Source organism: Panulirus ornatus, chromosome 15 (genome assembly GCF_036320965.1).
Source record: "Panulirus ornatus isolate Po-2019 chromosome 15, ASM3632096v1, whole genome shotgun sequence".
In the NCBI taxonomy this organism is placed as follows: Eukaryota; Metazoa; Arthropoda; class Malacostraca; order Decapoda; family Palinuridae; genus Panulirus; species Panulirus ornatus.
Window position 1 is genome coordinate 31,694,388 of NC_092238.1, and position 22,363 is coordinate 31,716,750.

General features: G+C 42.5%; 1 protein-coding gene across 3 annotated transcripts in view; it reads left to right on the forward strand.

Moving 5' to 3' along the window:
- Window positions 1-22,363, forward strand: part of LOC139753819 (sialin-like) — a 75,483-nt gene that overhangs the window by 38,400 nt on the left and 14,720 nt on the right. Inside the window, exons 1-3 of one of the 3 annotated variants that reach the window (XM_071670720.1) lie at window positions 13,620-13,892; window positions 19,965-20,152; window positions 22,038-22,142. In XM_071670720.1, coding sequence (XP_071526821.1) covers window positions 13,865-13,892; window positions 19,965-20,152; window positions 22,038-22,142 — 321 coding nt within the window. In that variant the 5' untranslated portion in view covers window positions 13,620-13,864. Of the gene's footprint in view, window positions 1-13,619; window positions 13,893-19,964; window positions 20,153-22,037; window positions 22,143-22,363 lie in introns of those variants that run through there. The other 2 variants (XM_071670721.1, XM_071670722.1) reach the window with 2 other exon arrangements.

The window sequence follows — 22,363 nt, forward strand, 5'->3', positions numbered from 1 at the left end:
CTACCGCCGCCACCACCCGTACAGTGAGCGCCGCTGCCGCCCGCCATCAGCATCTCCATCATTACCCGCATTACAGCAGCACCACAATACCCTCTCCATAGCCAACACCGCTGCTGTCACACACTCCATCAACGGACGACAAGATGCCGTGTGAAATCTGTTGACCTACGGAAGGTAAAGGAGGAAAACGACTTGGATGTAGTAATTCCAGATGACCTATGGCCAAGCAAGCAGTGCACAGAAAAAAGTAAATGTTAAAAGAGTGGCTGCAGAATTAAGGATTTTGGATATATCCCTAAGATATGTTGCCCACACTCTTTACAATCTACTGGTGCGTCCTCACCGTGAATATTACATTGACTCTTGGTCGTCTTACAGTAGAGAGGCCACAGCACAATGATTCTGGTACTGAGAAATGAATTCTAAGAAAGTCGTCTAAAAGACCTGTATGTATTCAGTTTGGAAAAGGGACCAAGTGTGATACAGGTATTCAAAAGGATGATTGTCTTTGATAGTCTTGATCTAAGTAGATTTTCAAGGCTAGCTGAGTCCAATTTCATTCGTAGTAATGGATACAAACCCGTGGCCAAACGTTTTACAATGAATGAAGTAAAGTACTTTTCCTTCAGTAGGATTTTAATCACATGAAAGGATCTACCAATAAGAGTTAGTTTTTTTTTTTTTTTTCAATGTTGAAGGCTCCAGTCACTGACAAAAGTCTACATCAAGGCTGGGCTTTAGTTGAAATACAGAGAGAGTTATGAAAGGGAAAAAGACAAGGGAAAGTATTTACGAAGTTTGGAGGAAATGAAAAATCTGTCTTTTAAAATGTGCCAGGTCATAGTTATTGGGAAAGACATAAGGAGGGAAGTTCCAAAACTTCGACGTGTAAGAAATAAAGCAGATATTAAAACGGTTCACCCTTGAGTGCCGATGGCCACACAGCAATCATGTGACGCAGCACCTTGCTGGGTATTGCGTGGTCTGGCTAGTCATGGGGGCACACAAGCAGCCAGCTCTCGGGAGCAAAAACCAGAGTAATATCTATAGAAGAGGGAGAGTGAACCAACACCGTGGCGTAAGGCAAGAGGATCCAGCTTGGGAGTTAACCTGGGACAGTTTATAAGTCGGATCGCTTTCGACTCAACTCTCTCGAGTAAGAATGCGGAGCTAGAACATCTTCAAGATGTGAGCAGTACTCTGTGCAAGGATAGATCAATCCTTTATATAGATGGAGCAACTGTTCAGAAGAAATGAAGTCTCGGCATCTAAACAGGACATCTAGTTTCTTTGGGGTAGACTTAGCCATTCCTTAACGTGGGTTTTCCAAGAAAGTGGATGTTATGATATTACCAAGCATGTTCATTGAGTCAAAAAAGTGAAATTGCAGAAGGGGATTCAAAGACCTTGGAAATGGTAGATGCTAAAACAATGAGACGATGGTCAGCGGGGTCAGAACGGTCACCCTTCATAGGGACGGGATGCGTCAGTGCTTGCTCTCATGGAGAAGGAAACGTTTTGGTTTCTAAACGGAAACGGAGCAGACGAGCAAGCACGGGTGCAGGTTCAGAGGTACACTCTTTCAGTGGATGCCCTCAGAACCATAAGCCTTGCTCCTGTCCGGAGAGAGAAGCGCTTTCGGACAGTCCGAAAAGAGATTTCGGGGAGGAGCATTGGATTAATAATAGGAGCATCAGGTGGTGAAGCAGTGTACGAGTCATCCAAGATGGAGTTAGAGGAGAAACAGGAACCAAAGAGAGTTGCTCTGTCTACGGTAGAGACAGCTGTAGTACCGTCAGAACGGAAAAGTGAAGGAAAGGTAGAACGACAGAAGTTGTTGGAGATGCCCTCAGCTAAAGACCAGAAAGACCTACCAGTGATGACGAGGAGACGTTATCGCTCGCACTTCCTTTGATAAGAGGAACGCTTCGCCTTACGGAGAAAGTGCTTCTTCCCGTGATTACGAGCAGTGATAAAAGTTGAACGGGAGCCAGAGGAAGGAGAGATTTCCTAGCCCGATGTGCCCTGATCTCTTCCCTGAATGGCCACAGAATAGGAACGTCCCGGAGGAAGTGGGAATAAATGCTTCCACTCCCGCGAGAATAAACTCTGCTGTGAGTTTGGCGGAGACGGAAGCATCACCACGTAAGAGACAGTAATTTACCCAAGGAAATTGAGACAAGAAGTTTCGTAAGTTACTTCCATCAGCTTTGTTAAAGTTTCGTAAGTTACTTCCATCAGCTTTGTTGAAGTTTCGTAAGTTACTTCTATCAGCTTTGTTGAAGTTTCGTAAGTTACTTCCATCAGCTTTGTTGAAGTTTCGTAAGTTACTTCCATCAGCTTTGTTGAAGTTTCGTAAGTTACTTCCATCAGCTTTGTTGAAGTTTCGTAAGTTACTTCGTTCATCTTTGTTGAAGCTTCGTAAGTTACTTCCATCAGCTTTGTTGAAGTTTCGTAAGTTACTTCCATCAGCTTTGTTGAACTTTCGTAAGTTACTTCAATCAGCTTTGTTGAAGGGCCAGTATTTACGCTTGAAAGCAGCAACGTATATGCGTGTAAAAATAAACTTGACATATTTACTTCGCTTCAGTTCACGACATGTCATATAGGACCCGCCCACCTCTTCCACACAACTGGTGCTGACGATGTCAAATTACAACTCTTTGCAGATCTGATAATTTATGCTATTTTTAAGGGGGTGGGGGGTTGTGCAAGGACAACCTTATGTTGACAAACACCATTACATAGTATCCGGCATTACGTAACACGAATAAAACTGTGCCTTAATTAGCTCAGGTGTAGCATATGTTTCAATTGATCATCAGAAATAAGAAAAATAAAAATTTACGATATTCCTTCACAGAGAATGTCATAGATTTTTTTTTTACGACTTTCCATTAATCATATAACAAATATGCAACCTTTAGATTAATTAAGGTACAATTTTACCACTACTACGTAAACCTGAATAATCTGGCATGGTGTTTATAAACATACCATTGCCTTTGTTGCCTGAATAAAGAAAAGAAAAAGCATAAATCATGGAATATTCAAAGAGCTGGAACTTGACCAGTCAGCACCCATGGTCTTCACTCACAATCTCTGTGTACAAGTGAGCGGGGCTTCTTATTGGACATTTCTTATACGGAGTTTAGTTTTACACACTACCGAGCTGTATGTGTCTGATTCTCTCTCTCTCTCTCTCTCTCTCTCTCTCTCTCTCTCTCTCTCTCTCTCTCTCTCTCTCTCTCTCTCTCTCTCTCTCTCTCTCTCTATCTATCTATCTATCTATATATATATATATCTATATATATATATATATATATATATATATATATATATATATATATGTATATATATATATATATTTAGATATCTGTGAGTGATCTGGCAGCGGATGGAAGCATGGAAGCGGAAGTGGATCATAGGGTGGGGGAGGGGGCGAAAATTCTGGGAGCCTTGAAGAATGTGTGGAAGTCGAGAACATTATCTCGGAAAGCAAAAATGGGTATGTTTAAAGGAATAGTGGTTCCAACAATGTTGTATGGTTGCGAGGCGTGGGCTATGGATAGAGTTGTGCGCAGGAGGATGGATGTGCTGGAAATGAGATGTTTGAGGACAATATGTGGTGTGAGGTGGTTTGATCGAGTAAGTAATGTAAGGGTAAGAGAGATGTGTGGAAATAAAAAGAGCGTGGTTGAGAGAGCAGAAGAGGGTGTTTTGAAATGGTTTGGGCACATGGAGAGAATGAGTGAGGAAAGATTGACCAAGAGGATATGTGTCGGAGGTGGAGGGAACGAGGAGAAGTGGGAGACCAAATTGGAGGTGGAAAGATGGAGTGAAAAAGATTTTGTGTGATCGGGGCCTGAACATGCAGGAGGGTGAAAGGCGGGCAAGGAATAGAGTGAATTGGATCGATGTGGTATACCGGGGTTGACGTGCTGTCAGTGGATTGAATCAAGGCATGTGAAGCGTCTGGGGTAAACCATGGAAAGCTGTGTGGGGCCTGGATGTGGAAAGGGAGCTGTGGTTTCGGGCATTATTGCATGACAGCTAGAGACTGAGTGTGAACGAATGAGGCCTTTGTTGTCTTTTCCTAGCGCTACCCCGCACACATGAGGGGGGAGGGGGATGGTATTCCATGTGTGGAGAGGTGGCGATGGGAATGAATAAAGGCAGACTGTGTGAATTGTGTGCATGGGCATATATGTATGTGTCTGTGTGTGTATATATATGTGTACTTTGAGATGTATAGGTATGTATATTTGCGTGTGTGGACGTGTGTGTATATACATGTGTATGGGGGTGGGTTGGGCCATTTCTTTCGTCTGTTTCCTTGCGCTACCTCGCAAACGCGGGAGACAGCGACAAAGCAATATAAATAAATAAATAAATATCATCTCTATCTATCTGTCTATTTTCTCTCTCATCACCGGCACGAACGCCCTTGAAAGGACCCAGTGAATGTGTTTGTTTCTTGTTGTTGCTGCTGTTGTCCTTCATTTGTAACACAAGAACCGCATATAATCCTCACCCCTTGCCACCACGACGCACCACCGACACCTAACCCAACCTAACCTAACCCAACCTAACCTAACCTAACCTAACCTAACCTAACCTAACCTAACCCAACCTAACCTAACCTAACCAGCGCTGTCATCGACATGATACATACACCCTCCATTCGACCCATCCCACTCCTCCCCCCCAAAGAAGAAGAAAAAAAAATCGACCCTCCCATAATAAAATCGTACTTCATAGATAAATTGTATATGTTCCCCCCCTGATCTCCCATTCCCGCACACACACACACACACACACACACACACACACACACACACACACACACACACACACACACACACCATGACCTCCGTTGTGAAGGTCTTTACTCTGACACGTAAGTCCAGTTGCCACACTCTTGCTCTGACACCAGAATAAAGCAAGTCAGTTGTAGACAGAGGAGGAGGAGAAGGATTTCATACGTGCAAGTCAGATGTCGTCTCACATATGCATTCAGTTTCTTGCGTAGAATGATCGACAAGAAGTAGGCTTTGTGTGCTGAAAAAAAAAAAAAAACACTGGTGATGGGGAATACCTGGTTAAGAAAGAGAGAGAGAGAGATACAAGAGTATACGTATGTGAGTAGGAGAGATGGTGCAAGGACATTGTTAGATTACGTGGTAATTGATAGGCGTGTAAAAGAGAGACTTTTGGATGTTGATTCTTTGAGAGGGGCATCTGGTGGGATGTTTTATCACTATCTTGTGGAGGCAGAGGTGAAGAATTGTAGAGGTTTTCAAAAAAGAAGAGAAAATTTAGGGGAGAAGAGAGTGGTGAGAGTAAGTGAGCTTGGAAAGGAGACTGTGAGGAAGTACCAGGAGAGATTAAGTGTAGAATGGCAAAAGAAGAGAGGAATGGGTGAGGAATGGGATGTATTTAGGGAAGCACTGATGGCATGTGCAAAAGATGAATGTGTCATGAGAAAGGTGGGAGGGGTGGGCAGATTATAAAGGATACTGAGTGGTGGAATGAAGAAGTAAAATTGTTAGTGAAAGAGAAAAGAGAGGCGTTTGGACGATACGTACAAGGAAGAAATGCAAATGACTGGGAGATGTATAAAAGAAAGCGGCGGGAGTCAAGAGGAGGGTACAATGGTTGAAAAAGAGGGCAAATGAAAGTTGGGGTGAAGGAGTATCATTAAACTTTACATGAGTCCACGGGGAAAATGAAACACGATAAGTTCCCAAGTGCACTTTCGTGTAATAATCACATCATCAGGGGAGATACAAGAAAGAAATATAAGTCAGCTGATATACAACGAAGAGACGTAGCTAGGACGCCATTTGGTAAACACGTGATTGTCCATCTTGGGCAATTTGGGCAATATATATATATATTTATATGTATATATATATATATCTTTTTTCTTTCATACTATTCGCCATTTCCCGCCTCAGCGAGGTAGCGTTAAGAACAGAGGACTGGGCCTCTGAGGAAACATCCTCACCCGCCCCCTTCTCTGTTCCTTCCTTTGGAAAATTAAAAAAAAAAAAAAAATGAGAGGGGAAGATTTCCAGCCCCCCGCTCCCTTCCCTTTTAGTCGCCTTCTACGACACGCAGGGAATACGTGGGAAGTATTCTTTCTCCCCTATTCCCAGGGGAATATATATATATATATATATATATATATATATATATATATATATATATATATATATATATATATATATATATATATACATATATATATATATATATATATATATATATATATATATATATATATATATATATCGGTGTTTGCTATCTTGGAGATATTGCTGGCTCATGGCAAATAATGAAATTTTGTATGTTCGGCGTTTGGTTATATCCTTACACTGTTGTTGCTATCCAAGTCAGCGATGTGCACTTGTTTGCCTATACCGTCACTGATCACCCGCTCAAGTTCACGGCTAACTGGACAAACATATACAGTCAGAACACACGAACACACCGTTACATAACAAACATATCAGCATCCAGTAGACATGGCTCAGTGCCACGTGGATCACAGTCCTGGGCTCTGTGCATCACGGCCTCAAGCAGCATGGACCAGAGCACAGAGCGTCCTTCTGTGCAGCCTAACATCCCTATCTATTAGAGTCTCTCTCAAGTCACCAAGACACTTACAGGAATTGAAGTAGATATACCCTAAGTGATCCTGCCTTCATGACACTTATGACAAGTACGTAACCCTGGCATCACCGTCAGGGCTGACAGGAAGACCCCTCCTAGATGCTCCGCCATGACAACCCCCTCCTCCCTCTCCTCCTCCACCCCCAAGGAACACGTAACACGAATTTACATATTATATAAACTGGAGCTTAAGTGGACCCAAACTGTTTATTTACAACCGCCAGCTGTTTATTAAGATCAAGGATAGATTCCAAACGGGTTATTTAGAGGGACCTGCTCCGCCCTCCACACGTCTCCAGATAACTGGAGGACGGACGAAAGGCTCATGATTCTCACGGCGGAGGTCAGAGATTCAGCTGTGCGAGCGACGCGACGTGCCCCCCTCCCCCGCGGGAGCCTCGCCGCCTCCCTACGGTAATAACGGAAGGGAGCGTGTGAGTGGAGGTATCGTCAGGAGCGCCCTTGAGGTTCACTCGTGCCCACTTGGGCACCGCATTCAACCCCCCAGTTTTGTACGAGACCCTCTGGTGAATACACAGGATGTGTTCTTTACCCTCTCAGTGCACACACACACACACACACACACACACACACACACACACACACACACACACACACACACACACACACACGCCCCTCCGTGTGGTGGTGAGCGTTACTGACCATGAGTGAGCACAGGGTCGGACCCGCATGGGTTCGAGTTTTTGGCTTGGCTGACGGCCTATACCCAACCCAGGTGTTCATATTCCCCATGGGCGGCTGGTCGGTAAATGGGTGCCTGGCTTATGCTGGGGATATATGTGTGGGTGTGAATACATATATGAGAGGAAAGATATGGTGCATATAAAGATTAAGAAGACGGGGCAACACGAGTGTACAACTTTCTCCCAGTAACACACACACACGGGGCAACACGAGTGTACGACTTTCTCCCAGTAACACACACACGCACACATAGTGATCACACGCCATGGTACCCATACAGTCAAAAGCAACCGTAAGTTATGATTACAGAATGTCTATATTTTTCCATACAAAAGTCGCAGTCCTGTAACGCCACCCACATAATACAGTATATTTTCTTTTTCATATTTGATTGCAATTTCCCGCCTTAGCGAGGAAGCGCCAGAAACAAAGGTCGCATCTGCTCAAATCCATTCTCTAGCTACCATGTGTCGTGCACCGAAACCACAGCTGTCTATTCACAACCAGGCCTCACTGACGTTTCCATGGTTTACTCCCGGACACTTTACACTCTCGGGTTCAGTCCATTGACTGCGCGGCGAACCTTGTATACCACATCGTTCCAGTTCATTTTATCCCGTTCCCTCCTCTCACCCTCCTGCGTGTTCAGTCCCCAATTGCTCAAAATCTTTTTCACTCAGTCCTCCCACCTCCAATTTGATCTCCCCTTTCTCCTTGTTTCCTCCACCTCTGACACATATATCCTCTTTGTCAACCTTTCTTCACAAACTCTCTCTCTCTCTCCATATGTCCAAACTTTTTCAGCACACTTTGCAGCTCTTGCAACCACACTTTTTATCACCACACACTGCTCTTACCCTTTCATTACTTACTCGATCAAACCATCTCATACCATATATTGTCCTCAAACATTTCGTGTCCAACACATCCACCCTCCGCACAGCCTTATCAATAGCCCATGCCTCATATTCATTTGATATTATTAGGACTACTATTCCCTTCAGCATTGTTGCTCTCCCAGATAACGTTCTCTCCGCGCATCCTTCAGCGCTCCCAGCACCTTGGCACCCTCATCCACTCTATGACTTACTTACTCTTCCATGTTTCCATACACTGCCATTTCCATTTGAATGTATCTAAGTCACTTCACTTGCTCCAGTTTTTCTCCATTCGAACTCACCCCAACTGCCGTGTCCGTCACCACTGTTAAACCTAATAACCTTTCTGTTGTTCACATTTACTCTCATCTTCCTCCTTTCACACACTCCACTAAACTCGTTCACCCACTCATGAATTTTCTCACTCGGATCCGCCACCAGCGTTGCATCATTGGCATACAACAAATGACTCGCCTCCCTGGCCCTCTCATCCCCGACAGACCGTATACTCGCCCCTTTCTCCAAGACTCGCATTTACCTCCCCCACCGACCCATTCATGAACAAATTGAATAACCGTGGTGGCATTGCACCCCTGACACAGACCAACCTTCACTTGGAATCATTCACTCTCCTCTCTTCCTACTCGTGCACATGCCTTACACCGTTGATGAAAACTTATTATCATTTCTAGCAACTTACCCCTCCCACATCATAAACTCTTAAGACCTTCCACTGGACATCTCTGACGATCCTATCATATGCTTTCTCCAGATCCATAAGCGCCACAAACAAATACTTCTGTTTGTTTAAATATTTCTCACACGAATTCCGTAGAGCAGACACCTGATCCACACATCCTCTGCCCCTTCTAAAACCACACTGTTACTCCCCAGTGTGATCTTCTGTGCATGCCTTCACCCTCTCGATCAACACCCTCTCACTACTTACTGGGTGCACTCAACGAACTTATGCCTCGTTTGAACACTCGCCTTTATCCCCCCCCCCCCCCCCTTGCCTTTATACAGTGCCACTTATGCATGCATTCCGGCAATCCTCAGGCACCTCACCATGATCTATACAAACAATAGAAATCCTTACCAGCCAATCAATATCAATAACCACCTTTCATGATAAACTCTAACTGCAGTACCATCCACTCCAGCCGCCTTGCCACATTTCGTCTTACGCAAGGCATTCACGTTCTCCTTTGTCTTCATCAAACCACTCTCCATGGCTCTCTCACTTCACGTACCACCCCAACCCAAAAACCCTACAACTGCCACTTTATCATCAGACACCTTCAACAGTCCTTAAAAATACGTTGGTCGCTTTCTACGACACGAAGGGAATATCATATCATATATATATATATATATATATATATATATATATATATATATATATATATTGGAAAGGATCACAATTTTGCGCGATCAAGATATTCCTATGAATCCACGGGGAAAATGAAACACGATAAGTTCCCAAGTGCACTTTCGTGTAATAATCACACCATCAGGGGAGACACAAGAGAGAAATAGAACAGTCAGTTGTTCGATGTATATCAACTGACTTATATTTCTCTCTTGTGTCTCCCCTGATGATGTGATTATTACACGAAAGTGCACTTGGGAACTTGTCGTGTTTCATTTTTCCCGTGGACTCATAGATATATATATATATATATATATATATATATATATATATATATATATATATATATATATATATATATATATATATATATATATATCCCTGGGGATAGGGGATTAAGAATACTCCCCACGTATTCCCTGCGTGTCGTAGAAGGCGACTAAAAGGGGAGGGAGCGGGGGGCTGGAAATCCTCCCCTCTCGTTTTTTTTTTTTTTTTTTTAATTTTCCAAAAGAAGGAACAGAGGGGGCCAGGTGAGGATATTCCAAAAAAGGCCCAGTCCTCTGTTCTTAACGCTACCTCGCTAACGCGGGAAATGGCGAATAGTTTGGAAAAAAATAAATAAATAAATATATATATATATATATATATATATATATATATATATATATATATATATATATATATATATATATATATAAACATAACTGTGATGCACTTGATCTAAGTATTCGCTCATGACCACAAAGAAAAGTTGAAATACAAGTCCCAAATTCACTTTCCAGCACGAGCCTAGGCTACGCGCCTCATGTCCCTGGCTGGCTTCGTTGCATTACTCGCTGGGCTCCGTCACCCGGGAACACAAGTTGTTATGATTTCCGTCACGGTCATACACAAATTTTGTGTGTATGGGCTATTTCTGTAATTGCCCTATTGACAGAACCAGTTTAAACTAATGGTTAGACATGCAAACGTCAGTCTACACTTTTATACATTTTTCATTGCTTCCTTTGGGAGACCTAAAGCCATTGGGATACAGTCACTTACTTGACTGCAGCTTCTGGTGTCACAGTAGATAGATTCTCTCGAATCATGCTTGTATATTTAGCATTTATGACAATAGGACGTTACCTGGTGACGTGCCGAGTGTTGGGTGAAGGTCATAGGAGAGAGATGGGAAACACTCTCGTCTCCGAACCCGTCGCGTAAGATGATAATTGCCGTGTGTGCCATCATTACCTGTTTATCAGTACCTGTTTCAATTTATCCAGTGGCGGTCGCATTTATTTTTCGCGATTAAGCACGTTCCGGGAGTCTGTAACGCTGGGGCGGAGGACATGTTTTCTTGTCCCGTTTCGGCAACACGTTCGGTGTTTGTGTCCGCCTCCAGCTCTCTTTCACAACACTTGCCCATTAGGGACAGTTGTGTCTGGTAAGAGTGTTGTTGGTCACGGCGTCTGCAGTCTGATTCTTCCCGTGTTGCCGGAGCCGACGATGGGGGGGACGCCAGTGCAGCCTGTGTCCCAATGGATCCCCACAGGCATCATTTGGACGAGAGTATTTGTCGATCACATTGGTTCCCTCGCGATAGTCTGGCCGTTCTGGCTCAAGTTGCTGGTGATTATGATGTTCTTACAAACACACTAGTTTTGCTTTGCCGGACAGTACTGTTTCTTCGGGAGGAGCCAGTGTTCGCCTCTGGGGACATTAGTAGCATTCGTGTGACGGTGCTGTCATTACAAAGGCAATAATATATTCCTGTTGTACGAAAGTATTCATTTCGTACCTCCCCTGGAACACAGAAGTTCCTCACTTGGTCGGTCCATATTGCCTCTTGTTCGAATTTCTGTCACATAACAATGTTTTTCTTCGTGGTTCCATTCTGTAAATGCTACTGAAAATGTAATATCATATACAAGTAAAATACGGTTGGGAAGCATACTGTAAACCTTGATTGGAAAAAATATAACAATGTTTTTCATATATGAAATATTTTCTGTGTGGTTCTTATACAATGATTTACTTTCTATTATCTCTTGTTTATAGATAACATACTTCAGTACACATTTGATAGATTGACGCCTGTATTTAAGATAACCAAAGATATGACGGCACATTAAACTCACGAGAAAGACCAGTGTTGTTAATAAGAAAAATCTTAGATTTTGGTGATTGCAGTTGCTGCCATGATTTGTTACTGAGACTGATGGAGAACATTCGTTTCTCCATTGAGGAGAGAAGGGCGTGCAAAGTGAGGCAAATTGAGGTGTAAAGTAGTGATGAATCATTGTTGGCGCCAGACGTATGAAAGTTGACTGCGAAAATAATGCAATGACTCATTTAATCCATTGTGGACACGTCAGTCTGTAAGATGCCTTATTGAATGTATAAGATCCCATTGTTGTTTACTGGCCGGAAGAGATCATGTTTACTCAGCGAAGTAAATAAACTCAGTACACCACGAGGCTCGAGCTGTTTGATAACCCTAATGTGTTGCTCCGCCTTGCGAGTTATTTTTTAAGCTATTAAATGTGTTTCCAACGGGGAAATTTCCACGACGAAGGAATTGAATGAACACACAGGAGATGCGCCGATAATTTTCACTTTACAGTCACTATCTTATCTAAGTTTTCAAGTCATTTAATCAGTCCATTACGTAACATGTATGGTGGGTGAAGCCTCCCGTTCTCTCGCGGTAGTCAGAGAAAACGGGAATTGTTATACGCCATAAGAATGAACTTTACGGTTCGGGGATTCTCTTTTATATTTTTGCCTTACTATCAGTTTTACTTTATTGATTTTATCATTTACACGTTTGCGGGTTACGGGGAGCGAGTTTTACACTTATGTTACTTGAAGCACGGATGAAGAATATTCATTTCACATATGCCACGTCACAGGATTTGAAGAGCTGGCAGTTAGTGACTTTGAAATATTCTTTATGTCTGTTTGGTCTATAACGTCTGGGACATTACCTTAAGAAAGGGGTAGGAGTGTGTATGATGTAGTGCTGGTCGGTGATGGATGATAGATTGGTAAATGATGATATAGTTGTGTTTTACCGATGACGTCGTGTTGTTACATCATTCAAAGGAGGAATTAAACAAAATGATAAGTCGCTTTGGTGACATGGATGGGAAGGTGTGAAGCTGAAAGGAAAAACAAGTGATTTTCTGTTATTGTGTTTAGAGGACCTTAGTAGTAACGAAGATCTGGAAAGTGCGAGAAGATATGTTTATTTACTGGTGATGATTTTGGAAAAAAACAAGTTCAGAGGAGAGCGCTGCACTGAAAAAAGGATTTCGATTGTTCTGGAAGCCTTATTTAATGAGAAAAAGCTGTGTATAGCGAGTAAGAGAGCTGCCTAGGGAATTCCTGATTGCAGGTCTTCTGTATAGATGAGAAAACCTGTTTTCCTGAACAAATATACATAGAAAATGAGAGAAGTAGTGTTGGTTATAATCACCGTACTGTAGTGGGATGTATTTGTCTTCAGATGAATCAAGATAATGATGGGAAATATACGTCGGATGTAAAGGAAAATTTATTAGAATGTGTTGATATAGAATGGATGATAGGTATAGAAACTTTAAGATACCGGAAGGAGATAAACCAAGAGACGGATGAACAGATTCGATAAATGAATCGGAAACATGAAAAGAGTTCTGTAAGGTCAGACTTGTAATGTGTTTGACAGAGCAGAAATTCCTTATCGCACGCACCATAGGTGTTATGTCTGCACGGATGAAATGTTAGATGGGGAAGAGTAATACCGGAAAGCTCAGCTGAATGTGAAACGTGAGTTATAATGAAGCTCTGGAGCAGCATGCAAGGTGTAGGGCTGAGAATACTTGAAAGACTTGAGTTTTCTGGCAGCGTGCACCTTGCTCGAACTATACTGTGAGATTGAAAACAACATGTCAACATGACCATAACCTTCTTCCCATCACTCATCCTACAGCAACCTGAGCCCGCACTTTGGATCCAGCACTCGGACAGAGAAGGTCTCGCCGGTTGCTGGTATTCGCTTGCCCACGTCTCTCCCTCTCCCCACTGTATCGGTACACGCATCTCTCCGTGTCTTGTGTCTACTCGTGACGTGACCATCTCTCCTGGCGCTTTCGTCCGCGGGGAAACCATCGTCTTTGAGTGTCTCACAAACCATAGACTCGTCCTTCTCTCTGCACTGCCGCCCATCACAGACTCCCTTACTCAAGTGAAGCTCACCAGGATGCCCTTTCCCGGGAGTGGAATATGTGGTAAGGCAAAAACCAAAATGTTATCGACCCTCTGACATGTAAACATAACTTCACGGATAAATGTGCTTGCGCCACAGTAACAGAAATGAAATACGAAACAAGATATCTCCGAAAGTTTGAAGTGGTCATTTACTGACATAACATAGAAAAGTATAACACTAATTCAGATTGAGGATAGTAAAGCAAGGCCTTTCCCCGCACTTTCTACACCTTACGAGAACACGCCAGACAGGACATGGGTAGAAAAAAAAATACTTCGCAGGACTAATATGTCTAAAAGAAATTATTACTGGAAAGTCAAGGTAAATTTTTAAGCTCCAGTTTCACAACTTTCCATTTCTATTTACTCCTAGTGTGGAAGACTGAAACAGTAAATCCTTCTTGATCCCATAAAGTAGTCTATACGGATTAATCAGCGTTGGTACGTTACCCCAGCATTGCCAGAGTGAGAAGGTACTATGATATACCACTACGTTATGATGATTAGCTCAAAGAATTATTCAGTACAGGAGATTGGCATGTGATAATGAAACTTAATATTGAAGAAATTTACTGTGTTGCTGTGAACATCTGGGAGCTCGTTCCACGCGTCAGTAATTTTGCTAAAGGAATATTTGGTGCAGTCCAGATTCACTTGAAATTTCAGTCTCTCGTCGGTAGCACTAGCACGACCGTAAAGAAGTTTTCATTATCAACATTGTTGAATCCTTTCAATATTCTATGATGAAACTTGTCTCGGAGCCTCCTTTTGCTTAAGGGAACGTTCTCATGGTCTGTCCTCATATGGTTCGTTACATAAGGAGGGATTCAGTTTAGCTGTTTTTCGCTGTACTGTTTCAGAGTAAGAATATCTTTACTTTGGTGGTGGGCCCATGACTACACTGCGTATTCGAGGTGGAATGACCTGGATTTCTAGATATGACAATGCCACACCCTTGCTTCTTGTGTGCAAAGTTTCTGTCAATAAATCCTAACATCCTGTTTGCTTTCTTGGTAGATTCTTGACAGTGCTGCGATAATTTGAAGTTGTTGGAGGCACTAACTCCTAAATCCCTCACACAAGCGGGGGGGTGTCCTTTATCTTGCGGCCCAACAGGTCATAATCGAATTTCTTGTTGAGATTTTCTACTTACAGCAGCAGACATTGACGTTAAATGGCATTTGCCATTGACTAGGCCATTCAGCATTTCTATCAAGATCCTGTGTTAATCCTAGCCTATCTTCCTCTTATCAATTTCACATTGCCGATATTTGTGTCGTCTGCACGATGGACACTGAAGTTATTCAATAGCCGTACTTCTACATCATCGATATAAATGATGAAAAGTATAGGCCCCAAGACGGACCCTTGGGGGACCCCGTCAGTAACAGGTCACCACGGTGTTGATTCACCATTCATTACGCCTCTGCTTCCTATCACGTAATCAGTATCCAGTTTCCTATTCCATCAGTAATCCACGAAGCTCAGACGTTATTCGTCAGTGTAAATAATGAAGGACTTGTCGAATGCTTTTCTGGAAGTCCAGAAATGTAATTTCGATTACTTTAGTCTTGTCGCGGGAAGCGAATGACTTATGATACGTTCTAGCTCTGTATAGAGCATGATCTGTGGTTTCTGAATCCATGCTGTGTCGTATTGATCAGACTGTGTTGTTCTTGGTGATCCACGATCTAATTTCTAATAATCGACTCCGGAAGTTGACACGTAATTCATGTGAGGCTAATAGGACTGTAAGTGCCAGGCAATTCATGACTTCCCTTTTTGGATATACGAGTGACGTCTGCCAGTTTCTCCAGTCCTACTGTACCGTCCCATCCTGGTGAAATTTAGGGAGTATAGGTTAACGGTTTGGTAGTTTCGCGTTTGACGATGTGATGATCAATGGTGGATAGGAACAATCGGGACTTGGACATTCATTGGTCTTCAGTCTATCTGTGTTAATACTCTTTCTAAGTGTGACGTTTTGAATTCTGATATCGTGTGAGTGTCTGAGAATTTGGGTCGCTGTTTTCTAGTGTAAAAACAAAAGCGAAAGAGAATTGAGATTTGGTGCTATGTTTTTATCATCCTCAGTGAGTTCCCCACAGGTAAGGTAGGTAAGTTGGAAGTCAGAGATACTTCATTCTACCCTGACGATTTCTTACAGAGAATTGAGAAGTTAGCCTCCCAGATGGCACTCACGTCTCACATGTTGGTCAAAGGTCCAGTTGTATGCCCCGTCTTAGGACTCTTATATTGACCCGCCCTCCCCAAAGACCCTGTGTTAACCCTACATTCTTGTGGTGACCAGACCGTTGATGATTCTATATTCTGTTGGCCATTACTACGATCCAGTGTTGAGCAAAAGGAAACCTGTGCTGACGCTTAGTAGGAACTGGCTGTCAACCCTGGAATCCTTGTGCGCACCAGAAAATCCTGTGTAGCTCGAAGATCCTAAGATCCTTCTCTAACCTTAAGATCCCTTCTTGACCCCACAAGGGTGAGCGTTAACCCCACGATAGACTATCGCTGATCCCTGGATTGTCTCTTAGATTAAGAGAGCAGTAGGTGACTTGACGTCTGTCGCTAGGTAAAGGAACGGATCACATTACTGCTCTGGTCAACCTCTCGCATGTTTCCCAGATGAACTGTTCCTTGTTTTGTTTCTTCGGCCGTGGCGAAGTCGAGCCTAGAATATTGTCTTTTTCATTTTAGCGCTGTCTCCTTGAAAATGGTTTCAAATACAGTCGAAAGCTTGGAGCTTATGTGATTATTTTTGTTGTGAGTTTACTCATATATATATATATATATATATATATATATATATATATATATATATATATATATATATATATATATATGTATATATATATATATATATATATCTTTCTTTTTCTTTTAAACTATTCGCCATTTCCCGCGTTAGCGAGGTAGCGTTAAGAACAGAGGACTGGGCCTTTTTTGGAATATCCTCACCTGGCCCCCTCTGTTCCTTCTTTTGGAAAATTAAAAAAAAAACGAGAGGGGAGGATTTCCAGCCCCCTGCTCCCTCCCCTTTTAGTCGCCTTCTACGACACGCAGGGAATACGTGGGAAGTATTCTTAATCCCCTATCCCCAGGGATAATATATATATATATATATATATATATATATATATATATATATATATATATATATATATATATATATATATATGTGTGTGTGTGTGTGTGTGAGAGAGAGAGAGAGAGAGAGATTAGACAGACTATATTCATTCGGACATGTTATATCAAAGACCATGGGATGATTTAACACTGTTTAGTTTCTTTGGGCTTTTTCTGATCTCCAAATATACGCTCGTTGGTCCTGAGGCAAATGGAAAAATAAATCCCAAATACCATTTCCACCTTATTTTCAGTACTTAAAAAGAGGAAGACTTGCAGTCCTGCGAACAGCAGTAAACTCCGTGACTGCGGGAGGAGACTGAGGCCTGTACGTGTGTGGGTCATGGAATCCTACCGTGCCAGCGACATGGGACCTTCTCTTCGGTGCTTCGTGGTGGTTGAAGGAGCCAAATACCCCTATGCTTCTGTCGTAGCCTGTTTGCTGGTTGTTGTGTATGGGAATCAACTTCTTCGACTGAAACTACTTGATTTATTTTCAGTTTGTTGTGACTGCTGTAGTGCTGGAGAAATTTCGAGTTCTTTGATATTTTTCCATGTGTCGTTCAGGTACTGCCTTCCTACTGATGCACCATTAGTCTTCTTCGGCACAAAAGATGTGGTAGTAAATCCAGTATACGAAGTCCACAGTCTTTGTGGAGACCATCGAACTTGTGAACGGTATTGGTGGCCTTCTGTCGGCTTTGGTCTTCAGCCATATCAATTATCATTGTGTAATTTCTCACTTCTGGGAGTGTTATCTTGGGGAAACAAGACCAAGTTTATGATTTGAGTTGCCGCATTACGCGTCCATCAACTTTGCATGCTTGTGACACTTGGTTTTCTGTGGTATACCTTTTAATGCTTCGTTCAAAAGTGCCTCTGGTTTTGGAGTGTGATACTAGCTTGATATTTTCAAGGCTGAAAAGTGCATCTGTGATGATCTGTTGTTTATTGAACCGATCGCTGCATCCTCTTATTGTATTGTTCTCACCAACAACAGTACCCCCAGCTCCACACAGCGGAGGTGTTGCACAGTGCAAAGCTTACCTTCCTGACAATCCATAATAACTTGAAAAATAATTGGACCTATGCAGTGTCACGTCCGCATCACCGACAGTCGTAAACATGGGAGGGTCATGGGTGATCTCCCATAAACTCCTGTATATGGATGGTTGAACAGAGGCGGTATTGTGCAGTGGGATGGTGGAGGAATGTGGGTTTAGCGTAATAGGTTGGAGTAGTTTATCAGAACGGAACAGGATTGGATGATTGACGAAGTATATAAGAATTGCGTTTCAAAAGACACCCCGGTGCAGTAATGCGTAGGAGTATAGCCAAGAGATCGAGTGAGGGAGTGATGTTCAGGAACAGTGTTGTGAGAGTGTATGTGTAACGGTATGGTGGAAGAGGAGCCGTGTGAGAGAGGGAGGCATTATTTGTGTTGGAGGTGATGTGTAGGAACGCAGGACTGGTATGGTGGCGGAGTTATGCAAGTCCACTCTCCTGGCCCGGCAAGACATGATCATGATATACTTTACGGATCAGTGTGGTATGGTAGCGTGAGGTGTGTTTATAGCGGGAAGAGAGGCGGTTGGGGAATGTAGATTAGACAGGCACCGTAGTGTGAAGTCAGTGTGTGTGTGTGTGTGTGTGTGTGTGTGTGTGTGTGTGTGTGTGTGTTGAGAGAGCGTAGGGCAGCTGGGTAATAAGCGTTCTGTGTCTTCACTGAGGTGGTCGCATCGTAACGAGGGGAGGGGGACGGGAGGGTGTCCTTCTTCATCGTTACACAACATGTTACATCCATCTTCCTCTGTGTATATGAGGTTCTTGTTGCTCTCCCAGTTTGCCACCTTCGTCTTGTAAGTTCTGAAGGATATGACAGCAAAGCGAGAGAATCGGCGAGACATATCCTAACTCGCGACCTCTTATGACCATTCAGAACGATGATCAGAAACTGGTAGACGCCCCTGAGGGGGTGCTTGGTGTTGGGGGACAAGCGAGCGTCAGGGATGGAAATGTCCACAGGAGAGGATGACAAGCTTGCTGGCCAGACGACTAGAGGGCGTCAGTGTCATGACATCCACAACTTCAGTGCTGAAGTTGGGAAGGGAAGCCAGGCCACCCATGCCAGCTGCTGCTACATGGGAGATAACACATCTTTTAGAGCGGACCACCTATCCGTCGCTCCCAAAGTTATGGATCCACTTGGCATTTGAGGACGGCGAACCCCATTGTAATTTGACCTGAAGACAAGCTGATTCAGTACGTATTCTCCATATACCCTGAAACCTTGCTTGTCCATTGCTATCCATGAACTCATCTACTTGTGGACACCTCTGTATCTATTTACTGTTGTGCTTGGCAATGTAGAAACTAAATATTTATTCACCTATTATTACAAACTCAGTGTGTGTGTATGGTATCTGTTATTAAAGTCCTGATGGTAATACATGTACTAAATTCAGACGAACTTACAAGGTAAAATTCTGCAAATATAGTAAGATCATAGATATTTATATGGTAATGTAAGGCATATGTAATGCTTATTAAAATCGGTAAAATCATAATCAATCCCGAGTGAAATAGCCAATGGGTAGTCACCCTGTCAAATAACCTGTCATTCGACGAATAATCTCGGTTAAATAGCCGGTTGTTTACTCAGCCGGGAATCCTAGTCATATATACTATGCCTTTTCTTTTTATGGTCAAACTTCTACTTTGTTTGCGAAAGTAGAATGAGAGACATTATTTTTCCTAGAAAGTCAAAAAAAAAAAAAGTAAGATGTGTCCTATGATGCACAGGATTGCTTACTTATACAAAGGTTTTTATGAAGATCTCATGTGTACATGTAAGGGAACACACATTTTTAGTGTTCCATGCCCCATACTGTCTCCCTATTATTGTTAAGTGTACTCACCCTTATTGAGACCAGTGTGCGTCCCGATAGGAGTGGTACCAGCGCGAGTATCCCTGGCCCTGCTGATGTCTGTAGGCGTCATTGTCACGTATATGGTTAGGATCAACATGTCCGTGGCCATCGTAGCCATGACCCGCACGCCAAACTCAACTCCTGCCCTCACCTCCGGAGCCGCATCCACCGCCCACGCCAATGCCTTCTGCACCTTACAAAATCAGGTACATTTCACTTGAACAGACTTGTTTACATCCTCTTGCCTACAAGTCTTGCTTTTACTGTAATGTTGCTGTAACTGTTGTGTGTTTATATGCTCGCTTGCTTAATGACTTCAGACTTTTCGTTTTGTCAGCGACAGACTGAATCGTCCACTATTTTTCCCTTCCCAACCCTCTTAAGACATTTTTGTCGTCCTACTCTGAGAAAATTTCCTATCATTTCCAAACTGGAATTATATTTTTCCCATTTTCATAACCACGCCAAGATCTGTTTCTCCATTCCCTTCATCTCAAACACTAGGAAATAGTCTACATTTCCCCAAGCACAAAGTGTTTCCAGAATCTTTACTTTGATTCACGATGATATTATTATTATTATTATTATTATTATTACCATTGTTACGCATCCCAACGATGGTGGCATTGAAAACTGAATAATGTCGGGTAGAGCCAATTATTTGTAACCTAGGGATAACAATTCACACAATCCTTGCGCAAGTAACTATTGCCATTTTCCTACTAGATCACCCAACCCGCTCTCTTGCCACAGCTGGCCAAGTTCTTGAACGCCTTGGATTCAGCAGGAGTGACAAAGCCAAGCCTCTAAGCCAAGACTCTCACAAGCTGTATCCAGTAACGGATTAACGCACAGGCCACTTAGTCGCGAGCTTAGTTAAGGTCCTGGTTTCACAGGTCCCCAACAGCACACCCAGGTAGACATAGAATGTGCAGGGTTCGTAAAGATTAGCATAGAGGCAGTATTGTATTAGTATACATTATGATGATAATGTATACATCATAGTATGTGTCACAGAGTATGAGGGGCTTCAAATGTTGCTTAGGCATAGTACCCCACTATACCTTGATTCAGCTCTTCTCGTGTCTGTCTAAAATGTTTACATATCACAGTAGATTTCGATGTACACATGATAGACATAAGCATGAATAAATGATATTCTTGATTCTTCTTGTTTTGGGTTTGAGTAAGGTGTTGATCATGACACTCTAAACACTGTGGGACTTAATACATCTTCAGGAGTGCTAAGATGCATATCTTGAATTTTGTATCGTTAAAATGCAACAACAGACTTAATGTTAGTAGGATAACAAGATAAGCGATGCCATATTTGACCACCTGTAAATGCTACACACGCGGACTGACAAAAGGGGCCTGCGGCTTCAACCTCCTTGATTTTAATGGGAATTTTGATTGACTATGTTCAGGATATTGTAGCGTATTTTTTGTGGACTCCCCTATTTCGATAAAGAGTTAAGATTCCGTTAGATGGTGATTTGGTATATTATTCATGTAAGACTACACAAACTTTTGATACTTACAAAGTCGTTCTGGCAGTCCAGTCTTGTCAACTGGGTGCGAACGGATAACTTCAAGGGTGTAGGAGTAGTTGCCACAATTTTGATTCTTTAGGTACAGGAAGAATTGTGGAATGAGACAAGTGCATAATGTAGACGTTTGGATGCATGTCAGATGGATGAAGACGTGATTTTATGGATGGATACATAGACAATTGGATAGTTAGGTTTGTGGATCATCAACTTAATCACACAAAGTCAGGTGACAAAGTGGAGAAAAAAGTTTCTTATTAGCACAGATCTTAAAAAAAAAAAAAAAAAAAGGCTAGGTTCGTACAAGGGGAAGAAATCAAAACACCTGATTTTTTGCGTGAAAATTCAGACTCAAAAGTGTGATTGTCAAATTATAGTTAGAAGTAATTGTGGTTATGCTTCTGACGTAGGTTAACACTTCTGCAGGAGTGAGTGTGGAAAATGACCTTGTTGATCCTGAATAAGTCAGAAGTCTGATTGTGTAACAGGTCGAAGGAACCTACAGCTGATGGAAGTTGTAATGAAATTCCCACAAAAACAGGTAAACCGCTCGAGGACGACAGAGCAGGAGGAGGAGGATGGCGTCTCACCGTCTACAGTTAATTTCACCGACACCCACAACACAACGGATCAGTACTCAGATGTTGTAAGGACACCAGATTTCTGTATGTTTAATTAAGGCTGTTGCCTTTACTATTGAATCATCATATTTCATTGTTTATTTATGTGTGTTCAGTACACAAATGAAAGATATTGATTAATCTAAACATATGTGATATGGTTGTTCAGCATAAGTAAAGCTAAGGATTTTCAGCAATGTTCACGTATGTAAGTGATCACCTTCGCAGAAACCTCTACTATTGAAAG